This window comes from Haemaphysalis longicornis, unplaced genomic scaffold (assembly GCF_048455015.1).
Source record: "Haemaphysalis longicornis isolate Haplotype H1 unplaced genomic scaffold, Haemaphysalis longicornis Haplotype H1 scaffold_4, whole genome shotgun sequence".
Classification (NCBI taxonomy): Eukaryota; Metazoa; Arthropoda; class Arachnida; order Ixodida; family Ixodidae; genus Haemaphysalis; species Haemaphysalis longicornis.
Genome location: NW_027526361.1, coordinates 33,109,724 through 33,134,765, shown reverse-complemented (window position 1 = coordinate 33,134,765; position 25,042 = coordinate 33,109,724). Strand labels below are relative to the sequence as shown.

The window sequence follows — 25,042 nt, the reverse complement described above, 5'->3', positions numbered from 1 at the left end:
GCCGTAAAATGACGACGTTGATGTTTGGACAAGCTACATTTACATGTTTTTGAATTCACAGCGCAACGAACAAGGACGAAGAGAAGACGATACACACAGGCGCTGACTCTCAGCTAACTACTTGCAAGTTACTAGTTGAGAGTGAGTACCTGTGTGTATCGTCGTTACTTCGTCATTTGAAGTGCTGTGAATTTAATAACAATAAAAGGTAACCGACAGTTAATACCTTACCAATTTTTATTACCTCACCGGTCACGACTGCAACAGCGCTGCTACCGCTCCTTCCCCTTGTCTTTGTTTGCCAGGCGAGCGGCTTCGACGCTTTCCGCGCAGGTATACGCGGCAGGCGTGGAGGTACTCACACTCTACGCGGAAGAGCATGGTGCTGGAGACGGCGCCGCCGACGGCGTTGGCGGTGCTCTCGCAGGTGAAGGTGTTGTAGTCGAAAGACGAGGGCGGCAGGTGGCTCATGTTCCAGGAGAGGAGCGAGGCCACGGAGTGGAAGTGGCCGCCGCCCTCGGGCCGCACCGCCTGGCTGGCGTGGAAGAAGGGCGACTCGTCCAGGGTCTCGTTGTTGCGCAGCCACCTAAGCTCGCACACAGGGTCGCACTCGACCACGCACTCCAGCGACACGGCGCTCGCGTTGCGGAGGCTGCCGCCCGTCGGTGGCAGGGAGCGGAGGAAAGAAGGGGGCGCTGCGGGAGGACACGAGAGCGTATCATCATCATCATCATGAACAACAACAACAACAACAACAACAATAATAATCAATCAATCAATCAATCAATCAATCATCAATCAATCAATCATGTTTATTTACGTGCCCAGGAACAGCCAGAGGCCTGAGTGCTGGCGCACGGGTAGTTACATGAAAACAAAATACAAGAAACATATAGCAAGAAACAAACAAGCGACAAGACACACACAAATTGAAGTAGTGAAAATGACAGAAATAAAGCACAGGCGGAGCCTGGGTACAGGTAAAAAATAAAAAAAGAAGATGCCTATGTTGCTCTGCCTGTCGTAAAGGCCACACGACAGGCAGAGCAACAAAGTGTGACAGTAATACAACAAAAACAACGGAGTGTGGAGACAAATGATAATACGAACAAATGACAGTAAACAGTTTCAAAAATAGGCAACTATCAGTTGGATAGACACAACCGCAGAGAAACCAAATTCCAGAAAAAAAAAATAATAATAATCAAACAATCAATGGTTATTAACGTGCCCAGGAACAGCCGCAGGGCCTTTGTGCTGGCGCACGAAAAAAAAAAAGAAAAAACAGGCAATGTAAGATGCCCACACCTAACAGGTAATGCAATTAAAGGACAGCGATACTGACACACGCACACAAAAATTACACACAGTCGTACACCAGAATATACATGCACCCACAGAAAACACAAACACACACATACACACAAAAGCAAGTACAGTGCCTTGCAGTAAGGCATGTGACATCACGCCAGTGGTCGTCATACACAGATAATTTCAAAAATATACATAAATGTCAAAGTTTAGTTGCACGGAAACGGAGTGAATCAAGATAGCTTATATGTAAGAAAAGGAGCATGGAAGGAATGTACATGTAATAATAATAATAATAATAATAATGATAATAACGGCATATTCATGTCCACTTCAGGACGAAGGCATGACCCGAGCCCATTCTTTGCCTCCATTTCGGGAGAAATATGGCAATACAAGGAAACAGCACCTTCACTGGCTCCCAGAGGAATCTGCATGCAAGGAGGAGTAGGCAACTAGGGCGCGTTCTGTTTCCTTAACGGTATATAGTAAGGCCAAGTTAACGGTTTTGTGTTTTAAAGGGGCACTGACACAAAATTTTGAAGGCGAGATAACTTCGGAGATAGATTGGTGGGAACACATATACATCATCTGCAAAATATCAGCAGCGAATACAGCCTAGAACATATTTAAAATCAATTTTGAAGTGTGCGAAACGCAACCGAGCAGCCAGCAGAGGACCACGCGCAATTGTAAATAAACAACATCCAAACACGTCACGAGTTTGTGTTTGCCGCTTCCGCACTACCGGCGTTTCCCGCCGGCTCACCCGGCTCGCCGCTCCAATCGGAGGGCCAGAGGGCGGAGCTTCTGCTCTCGAGAACGAACGACCCGATCGTTGGCGGCGAAGGCGCCGTGATTTCGTCAGCTCATCGGGCAGTTGGCCGCGACCAAAGTTCTAGAGCGATTCCAGGCACTCTGTTTCTATTACTGTTTATTACCATTAGATGCGAAAACGCGCCGGAGGCACGAAACGCTCACTGAGCTAGCCGTACGGTCGCTGTGCAGGCGGCGGCCACGGCCGCGAAGTGGCCCAGGCCGGCGCAGGTAGCTCGAGTGATAGCTTGTTACCGCTGCACGAAATTGTCCCCAAGTCCCGCCCATGGTGGCGTACATGAGAAAGGAGTTAATGATGCGATGGCGGGTTGCATTAGAAAATGTCATCTGCACCGCTTACGAGAGCGGCACTCGAATATCCGCCGCAGTGCTGAGCCGAACACATCTGTAGGCGGACCTGTAGGCAGACCGGCCGGCTGATCCCAGCGCGCGTCTTGCCGCCCACCGTCTCGAGCGTCGCGCGTCGTTCTTTAGCCGCGGTAGCATTTGCACTCGCAGCGCCTGCGTCACATCCACGGTCGCTCTCTAATTAAGCGCCTCACGAGATCAGTATACGTGGGGGCATTCGCAGAAACTGCCGTCGATGCGGATTCGACAGTTCTACGGCGGCTCTGCTCTGTGATATCCCTCCGACGGTCACGTGGTCAGCTTTGTTCACACAAAATCCACAAAATCCATCGTTTCGCGGCACTCGCTGAAACCGAAACTGCGACTGGCCGCATTGAAAATGCCTCTAATTAGACAACCGTCGCACGCTGAAGCAAATGAGGTTTCTACAGGTTATAAGTAGGTCACTAGCTACTTATCGCAACGAAAAAAACAAGATGCAAAATTTTTGTGTCAGTGCCCCTTTAAGGAAAAATTTCTTCCTCACTTATGGTGATGTAGTCACCCCGAAACACACGATAGGAAAGCCAACTTTACACAGTAAATGCCCATCAAAGGGCATATGATGATAATGACGATGATGCTGCGGGTGAACCCTCTACAGGCAGGGCAACAAAAATAAAAATGAAAAGAGCTCACACTAACGCGCAATACCTGAAGGTAGCGAAGCTCTACACAACCTTCACGACCATCACGACGGTTTAAGCCCACGATTGCAGCCGATTTGCTTCTTCTTCGCTGCCGCAACGACCTTTACTCCATAATCTTAGTCAATCTCCCAAGTGGGCATGCTTGGCGTGACAAACGTGCGCCGTGGACGCTGGACGGTCGTCGCGAGGCAGGCACACACGCGCGCTAGGCATTGTATTGGTTTTGTTAACTGCCGGGTGGTCGCCGCGAGGCCCGCGCTCCCGTGCGCGCGTTCTGGAATTTCTTGGGATTTTTAACTGCACACACAAAAAATTACGAATAAACGCTTCCCGTAGTCTGCATCGAACCTGGTTCCCTAGAGACGTGAAGCCGACGTCTACCTGATTGCGCCATCATCGCTTTCTTTAGGGTCCCTCTAAGTATTCAACTGCGCCATCATCGCGTTTGGGTCGCTTAGCATTTCCTTCACGGGGTGATGTCACGCTGATGTCCATTTGCTGAGTGCCGCTCCGGGCGCTACTCCGTCGGCGCGATAAATGAGATCCAATTGAACTATGTTCTTTGCGTCGCAGGCCGCTCATATTTCAGCCAGGGTATTCTGTTGAGTAAAGGAAGGGAACTGTGCAATAATATTGACGCAGAAAATTGGTATCCGTGCTCCTTTAAATTACACAGCAGATAGTCGAAGACCGGTTGGATTCTGGAAACAGTGAAGACGTACGTCATCATTGTTGATGACTTTAACGCGGAGTGGTCTAAGCAAGTCCATGCGTAGTTCTTGACGTTTGTCAGAGAACGCCTCCAGAGGAATTTTATCATATGCCGGATACAACTGCAGTCGTCAAGCTCCTACATAACGTGACATGGCATCATTACCCATTCCCGCTGCCCATTCGGCTCACAAGCACGTTCGTTACCAGAGAACCATGTATGCCTGTGCACTGAACTTAAGAATATGGAGCCGTTTTGAATTTCTGAGCGTGTGGTTTCTATGTCAAACATCAAACAGTTTCGTACAAAATGTGCTTTGCTGACACAACATTAAGCGGAAACCAGGAGATTGTGTTGTATTGTACGGGCCCATCCCAGACTTTCAAAGGTCAAGACAATGGCACATTGGGCTAGGTCCGAGAACGTTAAAGATTATAGAAAAAAAAAACATATAGACGACGATATCAAAAGTATATTTGTGCTTGCGGAAACGTGGAAAACATATTCAACCCCATTTCACGGGCAACTACATAGGGGTGTTTGTACATGTTCGTTCCAATCGAATACATCAGAAAGACAACGATATAAATGAAGTAATTTCCTTTATCGGGAGCCTGACGAAAATGCATTTAAAATAAACTTATACTAAGCGGCTTGCCAGGCCTCCTCGCATTCTTTTTTATCTTTCTAGCACTGAAACCGTTTCCCGGTAGGCCTTAGACACACAAAACAGCGAAAACAGGAAATTGGAGGATTTCAGAACGAGTTTCAGACCAATAACCGCTTATCTTACGATTTAAAATTTCGAACATAAGCGCAGAAGCCTATACCATTCGCCATGAGACGAGATGTGAGGCCGTTTGGTCGGTTCCAGATGTTCAAATAATGTTTCTTTGAAGCCCTTAACAGAGCATTTCAATGCTTTTCTGTTCACGAACCTGCTGCGTAGCGCTAGGGCTGGACCACAAGAAGGAAAACCTAGAGGGTTTCTGGGAGAAGCACCGCGCGACGCTGTGAATGAAAAAAAAAAAACGGACGTCGAGCGGCAAGCACTGCATGTAATCAGCTTAACGGTAGCGATCAAAGAAAAAGTAATGTTAGGAAGTATCAAAGGAGATGAACGCGCACTACCATGTATCGACACAATAAGGGGAACGTCAGATGGCATGGCAATTCGCCTTAAAAACGTGCGCGAAATCCTGCGAAAAATCCAGACAAATGCGGACATACACAAATCCACATGATACAAGATACCGCGAAACCAACATCGAGACCTTGACGAAAACTGTAAGAAATTCGGCGAGACAGCCATGCTGTTCCACGCCACATGGTCCTGTCCAATCATATGGGGAACAGGCACCAGCAACTCCTCAACGCAGCCTACTACACTGGATACATGCGAGGCGGCCCTGGCAAGCTCATCCCTACAGGGCCGACTCAACCTGCTGGAGAGAGCGAAGACAGGTGCACTAGCCACTGGGGGCCTGGAGCTAGGGTTCCACCCATGAAATCCACTCCACTCTATCCTCTACCCCATTCCCTCCTTTTCCTATTCCTCAATCAATTGTGTTCAGTTAGTCAAAACACGCGCGTGCCCCGCTTTATTTTGCGCCGGTGAATGCTTGCGAAGTTTCTGCGTCTCTTCACCAGCAATGGACAGATCACGTTCCCATTCCGCTCACCACGGTAGTGAGGCCCAGGGTGAAACTTCACTGGTCATAGTGAGCAGCTGAGTCCCGTTCCGCACCTCATTCTATTTCTCCCATTCAATCCTTCACTCTCCCCCCCCCCCCCCCCCCTGCTGAGTTGTATGGAGGTCTACTCTATGACTGGGTGCAGTAATTTGCGCCATCAACCCATCAACATTTAAAGAGAAGGTCACCACGCATATTTCCATTCGACGACCTGTGTACATTTATCTGTAACACTCCCCTTGTGTAATACCCCCTACATGGGGGTCTTTAAGGTATTAAAGTGATGTGATGGTGTGAATAAGCAAACAAGACGCTAAGGAGCTGAAAGGATTGAGAATATGCGCAGGGCGGGAGCACAAAACTGTAAATTGACACCACCGCTCTGGCACTGAATACGCATAGATGAAATGCGCAGCTGTTATTAAGTATACTGCCGGCAGTCCGCTTTGTTTCCCCGCTTACAGCCAGAAAGAAGGACGCGTTTATTTTCTGGACGAAAAAAAAAAAAACGAGAGCGGCCTGCAGAAACAGCTTACTTTACTGGTTGATCAAAGAACGGAAATTGTTGCGGAGCTTTAATTGCAATGACTTTTTTCCTAAGTAAGTTACAATCACTCGTGATCAAAGAAATGTATGTCTAAATGGTGTATAAATAAACTTGGAGACCCCACCCACTTGAATATTCCTCGCGTTTCCGTGCCGACTCATATTTCATTTTGGCCAAGTTGTACTGAACGAAAAAAGTCCGTTGTTTTCGTGATGCACGGTAATGAGTGCATAGATTGATTTTCTTCATTGTTTGCGGTGCCATGCTTTATATAGTCCAGCTGGGACAAATACAAAAAAAAAGCGGGATGAATTACGTTTGGACTAATAAATTTGCGTAGCAACATGCGTGGTTCTTCAATAACAGTGAGTTACTGCCCTGCACGCCAGTTAAGCTCGCCGGCGGCAGCAGCGGTGGGTAGTTACGCTGAGAAAGAGAAAGACAGAAAACAATGAAGAGGCAGATAACGAGAGAGAGAAGAGAAAACTACGAGGAGGGAGTCCACGCTTTACCCCGGCCTCTCGCCAACGTCAGTGTTTACAGGTCAGCAGAAATAATGATTATCAATGGGGCCCTGACAGCCGATGCGCGTGATCTCAAGGTCCCACGCGCTTCCATCTCCCCTCATAATCAAAAAGAAAAGAAAATGGAAACAGCGTGTCGTGTTCGGACCGCACGAGAATGCTTTTACGGCAATGAGATCCGCCCGGATTGTGTGCCTCATTAGTTGCGATTAACATGAATGGCGCCATGACGTGCAGTGAGGACCCAAGGCTTCCCGGCAGAGACCGTCATCAACCACGAGAACGTAAAATGAATGACAAGGCCTGCAGTTCCATGTTACAGCTATAGCTGTGGCATAGTAAATGTATGTTAATCCTAACGCATCGATTTTTATGCGCTTGGCCGGTAGGTAGATCAGCGGAAATACGATAGCTGAGGTCTCCAAGAAGAATTTTGTTAGCTCGGAGCTTACGTTCGTCTAAATCTAAAATCCTAGTAAGTTGTCGCGCATCGTAGTTTGTCACGTTTCTTACTATTTTCTTTACAGCAGGGTTAGGCAGTAATAAAAACCTTTCGCCGTTTAATACATATATTTGCTCACACCTTCAGGTATAACGTTCATTAAACTCATTAAAAAACTTTCCAATAAACATAGCAAAATTGCCTTACTGTAAACGTCCTTCGGAAACGGTACGAGGTGTGTGCTGCGATCTGACACGTTTTGCATCACTCTGTCTTTCACGTCGTTTGTTTTTACTGCATGCACTCTGCCCCTTATAGATGAATGCTATCGGTGGTCTACCACCCATAAGGTTCGTCGTCCCCTGTATCCTCCTGCCTCATCGCCCGGCCGCGCGTCTTCTTCGGTTCAGCAAGCAGGCTTAGCACGCCAGCAAGAACGTCGGCGGCAGCGCGCTGCCACTGCGCTGCTGCCCCGCACACGGAGCCAGCGGAGCAGTCAAGTAGCTCCATTGTTGCGTCCAGCGTTCCCTTAGCACCACGTCTCTAGCCCTGCCATGGCAACGACGTGACAATGGACACATCCCAACCGCAATCGAATTTTCCCATTCCGCCATTAAGCGCGCTTAAGAGACCGCCCGAGTGTACAGGTCCAGCAAAAAATGCAAATAAGGCAGAGTCAAAACGATCCCGCCCGTCGCCCATGTCAACAACAGCTTTGATATCGTCTGAGGCCTCATCGTACAACGGTTTTCATCAAACCCCGAACTAACGTCGACATGCAAACAGTACCCAATCAGCTTACTCGAAGGGCAGTGGCCACCTATCTGAATGTTCCGGGCTTCGGTGGTTTTTTTCTTGTACAGACATTAGGTGCATCAGGGTCAGCATTTTGTGAGGCATCCTGCTTAGCAAAAAGAAAAACTTGCTTTCATGTTAGCTGAAAGGTACTTAACTTTGTGGTTTATAGTCCTTAAATTGCAGGTTTCTCTGAACATCAAAATAAATTTTCATCTCTCGAATTACACATTGTTGACACCTGGCTGTTCTGTGTTTCTTCTTGGTTTTATTTCTTTAGCTGGGCTCCTCCTGCCACCAAGGATTTCAAATGTTGAAGACATTTGATTTCCCTCTTTTTAATGTTTGTTTGCACTTCTCATGATTTGTAAGGTGGCAAATGTGGTTATTAAACACAAATTTCCTGCACACATTATTTTCAGCATATTGCACGTGGCTTGTTCTAAGCTTATGATCCCATGATTACAAGTTATTGCCTATAAACCAACCTCAAGAACATTAAAATTTTAAACTAGTTTCATGCCGGTGTGTCAGCTCAGACTAACTTAGGAATATATGTGGTGGGTTCTTTCATGCATGCCGGAACCCTCACTTCCATGGGTCGGGAAAGGAGCATGTTTGGAGGCTTCTGGCACATTTTCTTTCTTGCTGTAATCACATCAGTGTGATCCTCTTCACACTTTAGGTAAAAGGGACTATGAAGACAACATACAACTTTCCTCTAAATCAAAATTTGCCTCGTAACAATACGTCATGCCACTTGTAGTGCGAACCAGGATCAATCATGTTAGATACTGAAGCAAACAGACGAAAGTGTGGCAACTCAGCAACTGTCCCACGCCTCACTGGTGACTCTATAAAATCAAAAAGAATTATAGACAAACACTTAGCTGCTTTACAAGCTCTCATAATGCTGTGTCATCTTTTAAGTGACCCTCGCAGCACTGCGATAGCTCTTAAGAAAGCGTACAAACAATTACGCCCACTGTTTTCTCAGAAGCCACCGAAAATTTACCCAAGCTCAACTCGTACAGTTTTAGTCGTTTTCATCGTCAAAAGCAACAATAAAGGGGGAATAGTTGAAATGGAAATACGTAAAGCAAGAACCAAGGCTTTGGCTGTGCTGGTACGCTTGTAGGGTAGTCCCACACTGAAACTTCCTGCTAGGCTTCACAATGTTTCATTGACTATGCCGCATTTCCAGTGTGTTCACGACGCCGTCAAATCGTCGTACTGACTGCCTGCTATTGGCCGCTCCACCAAGTGTGTTACAGGTCGTTTGCCATGTCAGATATTGCACAGCAAGCAGGTAACTTGGCAGCCACAGCAGTAATGTTTCTCTTTTAAGAAAATTGTAATTCAAATACAGCGTGCGACGGGAGCTCGTCTGGTCGGGGTGCATGTCGAATAATAAAAGGCAATGATGCTGTCCACAAAGTTAAGACGTTAAGAGATTAACGTTTCGACTCCCACATGGTGGCCATGCGGCAATCAACACGAAATAAACGTCAGAGCACCACGGCAATGCGCTGGTATGGAAATGACTCCCAAGGCATAGTTCCTTGCAATATTTACATATGCTGACGTAATGTCAAATGCCAAAAACCAGCAAGAAGTTTCACTAAGCTTTCATATTTCGCCTTACATAAAAGCAGCAGTGACACAATAAAGATAATATTAAATGTTAAAGCAGTTTTACTCAACCTGAAAGCTGTCAAGTGCGGAGAAGGGATTCACCAGAGGGGCTGTGGCGCCCTCTCTTGACTAGTTTCAGTATCAGCCTGGCGTTTACACCAAAAGTAGTCAACTGAGGGCGCCGCAGCCCATGAACAGGCCTGTAGAGAAACAGATTGAGTTTTCCTTAATTTGGGGTAATTAATGCGTTAATTCATAGTTTTTTTCTTATTTTATATTATTGTGTACTTATTTGCGGCCTAGCAACGGGAGTCTCCGTGGCAACGGCGCAGCACAAAGATCACCCCCAACACTTTGCATATGTGTACCGTGCGCCTCTGTGGCGCAATCGGATTGAAATCGGCTTCGTAGGGCGACGAACCCACGTTCGATCCCTACCAGGGGAAGCGGTGACATTTCGAAGCCTCCGTTTGGATGCGTGACGCCGCGTGACTACGGTGGCTAGATACCGTGACCCCGGACGACCTGCGACGACAAGCCGGGCCCCTAAAGTGTTCCGCTCTTAACACAGTCATCAGTGTACTGACTGCAGTTCATCATTTAAGTGATTCGATCAAATGAAAGAAGAGACACCACTACACGGCACCTCGTGATGGAATAGTTCAGTGGTACTCAAAAGGGGTCAGCTGAACTCAATAAGTTGAAGCCTTCCCTGAAGCTCTCTGTCCATTTTAATCCCGTTTTTGCCGAGCCTAGCCGGCGATGCTAAGTGGCTTCACCGCATGGCCCATTTGTTCATATTTTCGCGGTCTCTCGAGTTACGTCCAATGAAACCCAAAATAAAATTTTGTCACGTCCAACGTAACCTTAACCCGATGTCTTAAATTACGTCTGACATCAGCTAGACTACAAATTAAAGTTGCATCTAATGTAGCTTTACTTAAATATCGCTTATATATGACGTAACGTGAAATTTATATAAAGGTGCATGCTTTATAATCCAAAGCAAAAAAATTGCTCAGATTTACCACCTCTAAACGCAGGTGTACGAGTGAAAGCAAAGACGGTGCGCACAGTGCTTCGTGAAAGTTTGTTTTGCTTGAGATTTCGCAGCCTGCTGTCTAACTATATCCACTGCACGGTTGGATTCAACCTGTTGCCTGCGCTGAAGGGCACGAAAAGACAGCCCAGCTGGAACGCCTTTAATGGCGAGACTGAGTGATTAAGCGGCATCGAAGCAGCCGTTAAGCCGTCGCCTAGGCACGTGGTTTGCTTTCGCTAAAGCGCGCGAACCGATGGCCCGGTCGCGTGTTTTCAAACGCTTCACTGTATTGGCGGTGAGCGCGAACACAGGCGGCGCTGCGAAGCGCGCCTCCGTGACGTCAGCTTAGGGATTCTCGCATTTGTCGTCTGCTTCACTCAGGGTCGCTCTCCCTGCTGTTTCTTTGCGCTCGGTCAACGTCGGATGCTTGTCCGCACCAGAATTGGCGTGTGGGTAACTTTTTATCATAACAATAGGCTTAAAATCGCATACACTAGCTCATGGTGTCAATTATATAGTTTTGGATACCGCTACGGGAGAAACATTGCCGGCGGTGCACCCCATTCCTTGCGAAGCCGGTCCTGTGCGGAGCGCGAAGAGTCGGAGCTAGGCGTCAGCTGCTCATGTAAGCATTCGAACAAAAGGAACAGTCAGCTATTAATAACCGACAACAGCGAAAATGGAAGACCAAAACAAATTCTAGGCCTTCAGGGCTGTCGGCTTTGGCAGAAGGCATCACGATTCCCGGTAATCATATGTAAGGTAAAACAGTTTTTGCAACCTTGCCGAACGCTCGAACACGTTTTGGCACATCACTTTACGTTGTCAAGGCATGAGAGTTTGCCGACATGCACTATAGACTTCAAAAACTGTAGGTTGAGTCCAAATAACCCAGTGTGTATATACGCGCGTGTTGATTCTATACCAGGCATCTAACCAGTATGGAGGTTTATTGAGCAAAACGAGTCACGTCTTCGTTAAATCTGTAGTAACACATATATGTTTGTTAAGACCTGGAGGGATATTTCGGAACATTTTTCACAGCCATATCTTCCCGATATTCAGATATGCGTTATAGGAAAACTGCACTCAAAAGGAGGAGGAGGAGTAAAGGGAGGAGGGGAAAACTTTGTTTAACAATTAAATCGATGTGGTTAGCGGGCCGGGTCCTCAGTCCAGGACAAGAGAGTAAAAGTAATTTTCTTCAAATCATAGAACGCCATCCCGAGTAGAATAGGATTTGTTCTTCGCGCCTGGAAGGGTTGAAAAGCAATAAAGAGCTACCTGGATTCTTCTTCGGTTTCGAGTCTTGTAATATATGCAGGTATACTATTTATTATGTTAGTTAGCGAGTATATCATGCCTTCAACAGCGTAATCATGTCATCATTGTTCGAGTTGAGAGTCAGTTCGTAATGATAACGATATAATTACGATAGAAATTCGGAGCACAAAAGCCGCCTTCGAGTACTGTGGACCACGTTGTTTAGGGCGCGATCGCGGTGGCGTAGCACAAACCTTCTCATTGTATTTGCATATGAATAAACAATGCACGCTGCTGATATGCACCTTCTTGCACGCAGCCGTAATTAAAGCCAATTTGTGAAAAGGGGAATGTATGCCATACAAAATGAAGGAAATATCCACACGACCTTTGTGAGGCTTTCAAACATCCCGAAACCTCCTAATAAAAAGTTGGTGACGGCGCAGAAAAATTAATGCGTTGGGCAGAAAAAAAAGCAAGAAACATTAATCCGATACAAGACAACAACGAAAGAAACAGAAGAAAGCCGCTTTATTTCCTGCTGTGCGATGAGCGTGTAGAGGCCGCTGCTTGGTACGTAGTATATTAGACTGTTGAGTCTTCATAGGAGCATCTCAAAAATACTGCAGGGAAGCCTACGCATTTTGAATACTTATCGAGAAGCTCTGATCGCTTATCCTCGCGAATAAGCAAGAAAGGACGAGTTGCACACGATCTTCTGACCGATACTCTGAAGAAAGTTGTTCTCTATCTCTTCGTGTGTTGCAAACTTGTGGGGGATACAGCTTCAAATTATTCAGATGCGTCAGAAGTTGGCAAAATAACCGAGTCGCTAGAAATACGCTTTTTAACGCACTAGAGCAACAAAGCGGGCGATTTCTAGCCCAGGCACTGTTGCCCCTCACAAGCGGAGTGTAGCAGACGACAGCGGCGCGAATCCCTAAGCCGACGTCAGAGCCAGGGGGCGCCACTCAAAGATCTCACCGCCAATAGAGCACCCACGTGACATGTGTGATGTCACTGCGCGCGCTATTGATTTGAGCGCCTGCTAAAACGAGCCCACCGTTCGGGCTGTGTAGCCCTCGATGTTGAATACTGAGTACTGGCGCTGACGGCTTAGGTTCGAGCCCCAGCAGTTTTTTTTTTCATTGCTTAATTTTTTATGATTTTTTTTTCTAAAATCAAATCGACGCGTTGTTTTTGTTAATAATGGTGATCTGGTAGGATTCGGGTCGCTTTAGGTTTGGGGCGCAGCCGATGACCACGTGGAATTTCCGTTCTCCATAGCGCGAACAGACATGTCACGTGGGTGCTCTGTGCAGCGATACGTTTAGAAATACGCGCCCAGGGCGGCAATGAGCGATAGAGAGCAGGCGAAACAGCCGTTTCACCCTTGCCTAGTCACGTGGTACCGCGTCAGCAAGGCTCCGAGCGAGCAAAGCGATAAGAAAGAAAGGTGCAGCTTGCGCTCAGGTGGCGGAAGGTCACTTGTGACGCGATGAATGACATTGAAAGAGGCAGCGTAGAGGAGATTTCGCTCTAAAATTACAGTCACGTCAAACGGAACACGAAAACATTGCTTTACACTGCCTCTCTTGGAATTTTCGATCTAACACGAGATCGTCTACATCCACCGCGATTGAATTGCATTTTCCTTTTATGATGCACGTGACAATAGCAATTCGGCTATGAGTCCAGTACAAATGTGAAAATGTATTGTACGTTATTATGAATAAATCTTGCAGTCCTAAAATTTTGAAGCTTATGTGTCTGAATCGTGTGCGTGGCCGGTGTCGCAGGAAGCTTGCTTCATCCACAGCAGCAACGCCCCTCACCGACTGCACAGGAAACAGGCTCACCTCCACGTTTTCTGAAACCCCGCTTACAGAAATCTCTAATGATTGTTTTGATTGTATAATGCGCTTCAAAAGGTTGTTTGACTACTTCTTTTAAATGTTCGTAACAGGATCTGCGCTAAGCTTGGCAAGCCTTTGCTCTAATACTCGCCTTAAAATTCGAAGCCAGCGTCGTAGACCAGAGGTTAGCGTGCCTTCGCACCAACCGGCGAACGCGTCTCGCGATAAGCTGGGTGTGGTGCCCAGTGGACCCGGCCGGACAGCGAAAAATAAAACCGGAGGGAGAAATCTGTAAAGCGGTGCCACAGGGGATGTGGCAGCGATAGCGGGGGAACGACGACGGTCCATCGCTCTCAAATTGCTCTCGCCGTCCAATAAATCATGGCTATCACAGGCGTGCTAGCCTGCCGGCCAAATCCCCGCGACGACTCGTGTGCTGCAGTAGCCGCGGGGAGGCGACGCTCGGCGCTTCGCGTCGGAAACAACCTATATAGAGAGGGTGCCCTGCGGCTGCCTGCTTCCTATACTACAACCCGTGTTCTAATCGCTCACAACTCCAGACCACATAGGAGCGTGCATTTGAGGGATGCAAACGTATTTTCTGATGACGTCGTGTCTATGCCTTTGTATCTCAGGGGTTCCTGAACTCCGCGTGGCAGGTGTTGGGGCCGGGGAACGATGCTGAAAAGAACGGGGCAACCAAGAGGTGAGAGATGAGTGGGAGAGGACCAGGGAAATCGGGGACTCAATTCTGTGCCCGCACGTGAGTGTGCGTGCGTGCGTGCGAGAAGGGCTGAGGTTCGGAAAGTAGGCACGTCGAATGCATTGGTCGTCGTCGCCCTCTGCTTCGCAGTGTTGTCGCCTGCACGCTTCCGGCGGGAATCGAGCCCGACTTCCCACGATCCGCGCTGTGCAGTCGATAAGCCGGGAGCCGCACTCGCTCTTATCGTTTGCATCCACGACACGAACTGCGGTTGGTGAACACGGAAGTTGCGCGTCGCTGGTGGAGAGTTTGATCTGTTTCGATATCTTCGCCCGCGTAGTGAAATTACACTTCCGAAGGGGTTTCTACGTGCATTTGGCCGCTGGCTTGTTTCGGACGCCAAAATTATATTCAAATCATCCATTTTCTAACGATTTCTCCTGGGGCATCACATTAGTCAAACGTTGGGACGAATATATGAGAGGTTTACATAATTAAGGAATACAAAATATGGCGAGGGCAAATGAATTCAACATCCACTTAATTATTTTAGAGTAAGGCTAGGTATTATAGATAGCAGAATCAGATGTTTAGAGCCTACACGATGGATATTAACGCATGATGTAACTACTTCAGTTACCCGGGCAGTCTAAACGACGTTATCAAATAAATTATCAACTAAGTGCCAAATTTCTATGCTTCTTTCCACCTTTGTTATGCTTAAACGTTTTCTGTCACAGTCCGAAATACCTTCGGAAATGCCACGCCTTCGCGCCTGGCTACTTTAACCAATCAGAACCCCATGCACGAAGTCTATGCTGCACTTTAGTCTGGAAAGGGGGTGCGAGATACGTAGAACTTTCCATTTCTACCTCCGAGCCAGTCATCTTTTTTTTTTTTTTTAAGTGCGACGCATCTCTTTCACTCGCCTTGTCCCTCCGGCGTCGTCCAGCGTAGTCCGCATCCCTCCCCCATTCTCCTCGCCGCACCAGCTGCGCGCTAGCGCCGCTCTCACCGCAGCGCCATCTGCGTGTTAGCGCTCACCGGCGCTCGCTCCGTCGCCGTGCCAGCTGCGCGTGGGTGCGGGTTAGCGCGCAGCTTGGGCTCGGTTAACACATGCGCATGCGTTGCTATGCGCTGCTCTCTCTCATTCCGCTGCATATAAACACGGTAACTGCGCCGCTCCGCTCAGTCATTCCGCCGCCGCTCCGCCGATGACATCCTCCGATGACCACCGATGATTTGAATGGAGACTAACAGGCCTGCTATCGCGATGGTCGGCGCAACCGTAACAAGCACCGGCCACCCCGATAAAAATTTACACCATCTTCCCGCGAGGGGAACCATGGGGTAGATGCGACGCATCGGGGGTGAGCATGCTGCGTAAAATATGGACACACAACAACAATGGAAACGCTAACATAACGGAAACGCAACGGAAACCCCTGATGCGTCGCATTTACCTCATGGTTCCCCTCACGGGAAATGGTGTAATTTTTTTTTGCGTATCATATTTCGGGCTCATTTATTCACGTACGCTTAGAAAACTCATTGCCCTGAGGTTCTAAGTGAAAAATACATAAAATGGCGCTAATGTCAATACCTTCAAACGCCATTCCTTAATCAAGCTCCGGAAACAAGCTCTGACAATCCGCGAGTTAAATTTCTTATCGCGATGGACTGCATGTATTATTAACGAGCTGCAAACGTGACGTCTAGGCGCAATTCGTTTCCTGGGGGAAAAATGCAACGGCGCCGCTCGCACTGCCAACAAGCGGATGACCGGGCAGAGAATTTTGTCGGATGCCAGACACAAAAACAAAAACAAACGTACTCTCGTTTCATTCTCACTAGCACATTGGTGTTATTCTTTTAATTCGGTATCAATTCTCTGTCGCCACGATCGCCATCCAGGCTTTACACAAAGCTCGTTGCATGCTTATCAAGTAAACAGCCTCGTTAAGGTTGCCACACTGCGCGGAATAGCAAGGCGATGGAGGGCGCGACGGTCGCGGGGCGACAGATTGGTAATGAATGATGCGACGCAGTCCCTAAGCTCCCCTAATTGCTGATCGGGCCGGCCCACTCAGGTCCTTTGAGCTGCCTCCTGCGAGCCCCGATAAGCGATGGCCCGCTCGCCCGAACAACATTAAATTTCCGGGGCAAATCACGATCGGGCGCGGTGCGGCAAGTTTTACCCGCCGAAATGCGAGAGGATTAATTGCGATAACTTGGGCAGCGACCGGGCACTTATACTTTAGCAACGACCACAACACGTGCGCGGACGTTGCACTGCAGCCCCTTCTTCTCCTTCACACAAAAGCGGAGTTAGCATTATATATTTTACCTTTCGCATTGTGCATTTTTACCTAAGATAGACAGCATTGCGCTATAATTCTTCGTGCAAGGATGCTGTTTAAACAATTCTCGCGCACGTGGACGCTGTCGAGGTGCTGATATAGAAGACGTGGGAAAGGGCGGGGAAAGAAGTAATTTGAGTACAGCCACCCAATAACGCTTGGAGGTCGTTATAAGAGCTATTATTTTCATCAGTGCCAAGAACTGTGGTTAAAAAATTTTGGGGTAGATTACGAATGAGTGGTGAAACTCACGATTGATGGAAAAGTTCGTTGTATATTTCTACCTACAAGCGCATGGAAGCATGCGGCTTGGTTTATTTCGAACATACTTTACCTTTTCGAATGATGCAAATATATCCTCTAAAGAGTTTTTGTTTTTCTTAATCTCACCCTCTGCTGGTTTTCTTAGATAACGCCCAGTCTAGTCCCTAAGAGAGAGAGAGAGAGAGAGAGAGACGTAACTGTGAAATGGAATCGTATCATTTACCAAGGGGCGCATAATTACTATATCCTAAATGAGGGGTAAGGACGCGAAAACTAAGAGCCAGTGTGGTGGCAGCAGGAACCCAATGCGTGATTCTCATAACATTTCTCGCTCTGACCATAGCAGAGAGTACAAAAAATTTACGTTAACACGCCGCACTATGTTTGACCAACAGCAACACTCGTTTACGTTCGTCAGTCTTTCGTTTACTTTTGTATACATCATCGCATTTCGTGCACACAACGCCAAGAAATTAGCTTAATTGCCAGGCCGAATGGGACGCTGTATGACGGCCTCGTTTGTTATGCGCTTTCTTTTGACTTATAAATGCCGCCTCCTACGCAAATATAGTTCATGCACGACGCTTTCCTCGGTTCCCAAGAGTGCGCGCGCTTTTCCGCGTCGCCGTCTCGACACTGAAAGATTTCCCTGGAAGCAAATTTGTCCGTGCTTCCGGGCTTTACTCCGCTTCATCTCCTATCCAGGTTAGAAAAACGCATCGCGCGGGCGTGCGAAACAAAAAGCTACATTTGGGAAACATGAGTATGCACGGTGTGTCGCAGGGTAGCGTCCTGTGCCCATCGCTCTTTATACGATATTATTTTTCTACCTTTGTGTGCGCCCGCGCGCCTTATTTTGTGTTTCCTTCGAAGCGAGGGCGACTCTACCCGGTAACCCGCACGCAGCGCTACCGCCGTCCAATCTTGCAAATTGAAGCGCCAAGGACGTCGAGTCGTGTCGACGACGCCTAAACATGACTTTTTACGAGAGGGGAAGCCTTAGGCGAGTCGCGAAATAAAGCAAGTGTGATAGGCTGTGCGGCGTCGCGTAATGGTTGCTTCACCATGTGAGAGGGCTTTTGCCCTTTTGCTTGCCTCGCCCAGGGTTCTTTATGAAGAGCCGGAGATATGCGTGCTATGCGACTACGCCAGCGTAATTAATTTGTAATTACGCATGTTACCCGGGAGATTCTGATTGAACCGAAAAAGCAGCGGTGACCCGGCGTGCGTGGGGCTGGCGACACAGTCTGTTGAGCCTCGCCATAGCAACGCAAGCGTAGTGAACAGGGAGCAGAGGCGCTTGTGGATGGAGGCGAGTAGCAAATCTGTTGCGTCATGCACAACTCTACGGTGAACAATAAAATAGCAGACAGCTGTTTTCGGTTTTCCGCGTGCACAGTGCACTGCAGCATCTTCCGGTGTTGAGATGTGGAACTTAATTTTTTGGTGCCACTTTAAAAGGACTCTGCAACACTTCAGATAAACGCTTTCACTCTTTCCTTCGTGTCTGGAAGCACTGCGAGAGCTATAGCTATCGTCAGCACCTAGCAGCCCTGCGTGATTTGCTCGTCGCACCAGATCCGGCTTCCGTTTCTGCTTCGTTTTTGCGGACTTCTTTTTATAGTGTATATCGAATGCGTTCATTGTTGCAACAGAAGGACAGCCAGCCAATAGCCGCTACACCTCTGTAATGACGTAATTCCAGCGGTAGAAGAACGCCAAGACAGGGTAAAAAGAAAAAAAAATCTTTTGTGCAAGTTTCTAAGTTATCTGATTGCCGTGAGCCACAATTTTTGGCTGAGGTACTTTGGCAGCCACTCATCTCGATGTGGTGGTTCACTACGTTCTGGAAGCATTTAGAAATTTAAAAAAAATAGGAAAAGTTGCAGGCTGCCTTTAATTCTCGTTTCAGCCCCGTTTCCCGAAACTATGCTCGTTCTTCTTTGTCAGGTCTGTTACAATCAGTTGCCATATATATTGTTGCTAAGGCGCTCGTTGCCGGCCAAGCAACGGCGAAGCCTTTTCCGCTTCCCGCAATTTGCTTGTTTCCATATTGCTCTGTGAGTTTCATACATACATACATACATACATACATACATACATACATACATACATACATACATACATACATACATACATACATACATACATACATACATACATACATACATACATACATACATACATACATACATACATACATACATACATACATACATACATACATACATGCCTGGTCATTCGGGAATAGAGGGAAATATAATATCTGATGAAGCCGCCAACGCCGGTCACTCTCTGCGTAACATGACGCAGCTTCCTTTCTCTCGAGAGGATGGTTGTGCCCTTATCTATCGAACTGGTGGGAGTGAGCAAATGTTGAAGTGGCAGCACACTCGCAGCGGATATCCACCTCTACATGGAATTGACCCTTTCTGTAAATTCCGTGTTCCACCCGACCTAAGCAAAGCGTCTGAAGGTGTACTGCATCGTTTGCGCCTCAACGTGGCTTACACCCGAAGCTTCAAGTTCAAAATAGGGTGGGAGGATTCACCTATGTGCCCCACGTGCGCTGTGCGCAAGACTACCGAGCACTTGTGTGTATGCCCGCGATTTTCCGCTGCGCGAGTTACAGCGGCGAGCTGCCTGTCTCGTGTTCGACGCGGAGCAAGCCTTCATTTGTGTCACTTTCTTGGACCCTGGGACAACAATGACTCGTATTTAGGGACAAAAATTCTTCTGCGTTTTTTGCGAGATTCAGGACTAAACAAAACTTTGTAATTCTTCCATTGTGCGCATGGCTACGTCTGTACGCGTCTGCGTCGTCATGTACGCTTTGACTCCTTTTTCTTGTTAGGCCGTGTTCAGACTGTTGCCGCAACCTTCGTAATATTTTTAAAGGATGACGTCATTGCACGTCTCAGCCAACCAAACTGCGTGACACGCCGTTTTTTACGTCCGTAGCTCACGATATGGCTATTACGTCGGTAGTCTGAACATAGCCTTAGGCGCTCTGCGCTTCCTGGGCTCCATTCGCTGTATTTTTTTTTCTTTTCCTTAACTTTATTTCGAGTTTTTTTCCTTGCACTACATTTGCGTGCCATTTTTATTTAACTTTTGTTTTCTCTCTATTGCTGCTTTCCCGATCTCTCACATTCACTTCACTGCATTGTAATCATCCCCATCTGGCGTAGCAAGCACTGCCGCTAGCAGAGCTGACCTCTCCAGCCCACATTAAAGAGCTCTCTCTCTCTCTCTCTACATACATACATACATACATACATACATACACACATACATACATACATACATACCTACATACACAATACATACATACATACATACCTACATACATACATACATACATACATACATACATACATACATACATGCATGCATGCATACATACATACATACATACATACATACATACATACATACATACATACATACATACATACATACATACATACATACATACATGCATACATACATACATACATACATACATACATACATGCATGCATACTGCGCCAGAGCATAATCGTTAATATATTATTATTATTATTATTATTATTATTATTATTATTATTATTATTATTACTTCAATATTTACTTCAATATTATCACTTCAATATTATCACTTCAATATTTAATAACTGTCTCCGGTCGGGAACGTTTCCTCGCTCATGGAAAATCTCTCGCGTATTCCCTGTTTTCAAGTCAGGCCTAAAAACTGATGCTATAAACTATAGGCCTGTCTCGCTGCTTTGTTCTGCCTCTAAAATTTTCGAGTTATCTCTTCATACGATCTTGTCTTTCTCATTTAAACATGTCCTCATTCCTAATCAACATGGATTTATGCGTGGTCGTTCAACTTCCACGAACCTTGTATGCTTCATGGAGCAGGCTGTCCCAGCAATCGTTGGTAGAAGCCAACTGGATGTGGTCTACTGTGACATGAGCAAAGCCTTTGATGTTGTCAACCACTCGTTATTGCTTGCAAAGCTCACTCTGTTAGATGTACACGCTTCGTTGGTGGGTCTTATACGTTGTTATCTCAAGGAGCGATATTGCTATGTAAGTGTTAACGGTCAAACATCATTTAGGTACAAAGCAACCAGTGGTGTACCCCAAGGCTCCGTTCTGGGTCCCCTTCTTTTTTCCATTTTCATTAACGATGTTGCTTCTGCCATTCAAAATTCTTCTTTTTTGTTGTACGCTGATGATATAAAAATCTTTAGAGAAGTGCGTAGTGTTCAGGACTGTAATTCTCTTCAGGTTGATATAGCGTCATTCCATCGTTGGTGCACCAAAAACGACCTTATCTTGAACCCTTCAAAAACTAAAGTTGTCTCCTATAGTAGAAAAACTCAACAGCTGCAATACTCTTATAAAATTGCAAGCACTGCATTGCCGAGGGTGACTGAAATTCGAGACTTGGGAGTACTATTTGATACTTCTCTGACTTTCTCTTCCCACATTGCACAAATTACCCGTCGGTCTCTTCGTTGTCTGGGTGCTGTTTGCAGGTATTCTAGAGAGTTTAAAGGTCCGCTTCCTTTCTTAAAGTTGTATTCGGCTCTCTGCTTACCTCTTCTTGAATATGGGTCTGTTGTCTGGAATGGAACTTGCAAGTCCAATAGTGACCGTATCGAAAGGGTTCAAAATAAGTTCCTTTCTATCTTTAAGCACCGCTTCCGTCATGTGCAAGACGACGCAAACGGCATCATGTCTCTTCTGAAAAGCATTCCTTCCCTTCGGTGTCGACGAATGCGAGCTGATATTATCTTTCTCTATAAACTTCTTCATGGTAATATTTTGTGTGACGAGTTGGTTACACTTATCAATGTCAATTTGCCAAATAAACTTTTCAGAAAATTTCCAGCTTTCAGACCAGTTGCTTTAAATAGCCGACGCTCGTCCATCTGCCGAATACAATGTGCATATAATGAATATTCCGTTCGGCTTGATATATTCCAGAGCTCCTTTACTTTGTTCTCTAATGAGTTGAAAACTGTTGTAGCTTAAGTCCTTTATGTCATTCCAAATTTATATACCCTATGTATTATGTGCAAACTGTTCTTGCTTGCTTTTCACTTTTTCTTGTTTTGTGTTGCTTGAATATTTGTACGTTTTAGTGTGTGTGTTGGTAATGCTGAAGCTTTTCCCCCCCTTTATTTTTTTTTGGAACTTCCTAATATGTTGTTAGAAAATGTTAGAAAACCTTGGTTACATACGTATACTCTATGTCATGTTGATTCAATATTTGCTTGTATAGTTCCTATTTTTCACATCTACTGAACGTTTCGCTGGCCGAGTGGCATGGCTTGCAACACTAAGCCTGCCTTTTCTTTTTTGACTTTCTGTTCTTTTTTTTCCTTTTTGCTTTCTAAGATTTCTGTAACTATTTTTACTTTATTGTTTATGTCATACATATAGTTTTTGTGTGTTGTCTTGTCTTAATTGTAGTGTTTTTTTTTTTTGTATGGTGTACCAGTACCAAGACCCTAGGGTTGTTCCTGGGCACCGAAAATAAAGGTTGATTGATTATTATTATTATTATTATTATTATTATATTATTATATTATTATATTATTATTATATTATATTATTATATTATATTATATTATTATATTATATTATATTATTATATTATTATTATATTATTATACTAGGCGCCATCTTGCGCCGCAAGATGGCGCCTAGTGCGGATTTCTGTATTTTGTGCTCCCAGGCTTTCTTCGGTAAGCAAAAGTTTTTCCGGTGTGCCGCCTGTAAAAAACGTGTGCACGCGAAGTGTGTGGCGTGGCCGGACGCGGAGCTGCAACTTCTGAAGTCTGGTGCCCGGCCGTTCAAATGCAATCTGTGTGAGACGGCCGAGGCCGCGGCTAGGCCTAGCGTAGCCAACGACGACATCGGCCCGTCCGCAAGCAGGGCTCCTTCCCCCTCCCTTCGACGAGACTCACCGGCAGTCGTCACGAAAGCCCCGCCGAAAGCCCCGCCGTCCCAACCGGTTGACCTTGGAGGGGAAGCGGCCGGTCTTCGCGCACTCCTCATCGACGCGCTGGACGGCATTTCTTTCCTCAGCGACCAAGTGGCCCGGCTGCGGGAGGACAACGACCTCCTACGCCGGGAAAACGCGCAGGCTTTCGACTGTCTCCGTCAGGGGAGGGAGGGTGACCGCGCCCATTATGCGCAGGTGGTTGCCTCCTTGCGAGCGGAGGTGTCCTCCTTGCGTGCCCAACTACTTCACCACCCCGCCGTGTTGCCGGAAGGAGTGCGTCACAGATCGGGGCAGCCTTCTTTTGCCCAAGCTGTAAACAAGGAAGTGTTGCCTTCGGCTACGTCTGCTCCGCTGCAGTCGATGTCTTCGGCTTCTCCTGCACTGCCTCCTACTCCGTCCCAACTTTCCCCGGTGCATTCTGCGCCTGTGCTTGACTGTCTCCCTCCTACTGTTGAGAAGAAGCGTCGAAGCCGGGCATGTGTAGGTGCATCGGACACATGTGGACTGGTAGTCGTTCCGCAGCCGAAGCGCCCCAAAGCAATGTTCGTTTCAAAGCTTTCCCCATCCACCACCTCTGCTAGCCTTAAAACCCATCTGTTAACCTTAGGTGTCTCGCCCTTGAACTGCCGACGACTGAAAACTAAATTTGAAACGTACGCATCCTTTTATATTTCCGTCAGTGAAGAGTTTTTCGAGCGCTTGATTGACCCCGCTGTTTGGCCGAAAGACTGCCTCTTTAAGGAGTTTCGAGGCATGTTTCGCGAAGGCATGCTTCACAGCTCTGAGCGCAACACATCAGAAAAAGAATAATGACTAGTTTAGATGTTTTTTATCAGAACGTGCGAGGTCTTCGAACTAAGGCGACTGAATTTTTTGGTAATGTTCTGGCTTCTTGCTTTCCGTTAATAGCTATATCTGAAACTTGGTTGTGCCCTGATATTCTATCCAATGACTATTTTCCTCAAAATTACCATGTATATCGTAATGATCGTGCCTTAACTGGATGCAAACAAAAGGGGGGCGGGGTACTTCTCGCAGTTAACAAATCTCTCCCGTGTGTGCTACGTAGCGATATTGAAAACGCAGGTGAGTCTTTATGGGTCGAAATTCATATCTCTAAAACTGAAAAACTTCTAGTTGGTGTTTTTTACGTTCCTCCTGATGTAGTTCCTGACGCGTTCAATAAGTTAGTCTCCTCCATTGAACAGGTGCTCACTACTCATTGCGACCTCAAGGTCCTCCTCCTTGGAGATTTTAACGCTCCTGGCGTTCAGTGGAGCCACCTCACCTGTTCCCACTACAACCACCACTTTCAACAGAAGGGTAATAGGTTACTAGATTTTTCGTCTTTCACTTCCATGGCACAGCGTAATCACATAAAAAACTGCAGTGGAAACATTCTGGACCTGTGCTTTTCAAACTTCGATGGCGTTAATGTGTCGCGCTCTGATTGTGCTTTAGTAATACCCGACAAATATCATCCTCCTCTTTCTATTTCCTGTTGCCTTCCTACAATGCTCCACCGTTCTGTAATTTCAAGCAATGCGCAACCTCGCTACGCTTTCGCCCGGGGAGATTACGTTGGGCTGTATGGCTACTTTTCTGCTGCCCCTTGGTCAACAGTCATTGACCACTCTGATGTCAATGAACAAGTTGACCGTTTTACTGAGATTGTGCTTTTGGGTATGAAGAAATACATCCCGCAATATTTACCAAAGAAGTTCAAGTTCCCACACTGGTTTTCTTCTGAATTGCGGGATGCCCTGAAACTCAAAGAACGCGCGCACAGAAAGATGAAGCGCTCTGGTGCGAATCAGTTCGTTCAGGAGTTCCGGCGCCTACGTGCCCTATGCAAAATATTGCACAAACGTGATCATGCTTTGTACCTGGCGTCAGTTGAAGCTAAAGCAACTCATCAGCCGGGAGCCTTCTGGAAGTACATTCATTCTAGATCTAGTACAACGAAAGAATCTATTCGTCTACTGGATTCCAACGGCGATGAGGTTGCAGATGCGG

General features: G+C 46.7%; 1 protein-coding gene across 2 annotated transcripts in view; it reads right to left on the bottom strand.

Moving 5' to 3' along the window:
- Window positions 1-25,042, bottom strand: part of LOC144178483 (B-cell receptor CD22-like) — a 286,568-nt gene that overhangs the window by 36,135 nt on the left and 225,391 nt on the right. For both annotated transcript variants that reach the window (XM_077706383.1, XM_077706384.1), the window contains exon 8: window positions 363-695. In XM_077706383.1, the coding sequence (XP_077562509.1) occupies window positions 363-695 (333 nt within the window). The remainder of the gene's footprint in view (window positions 1-362; window positions 696-25,042) is intronic.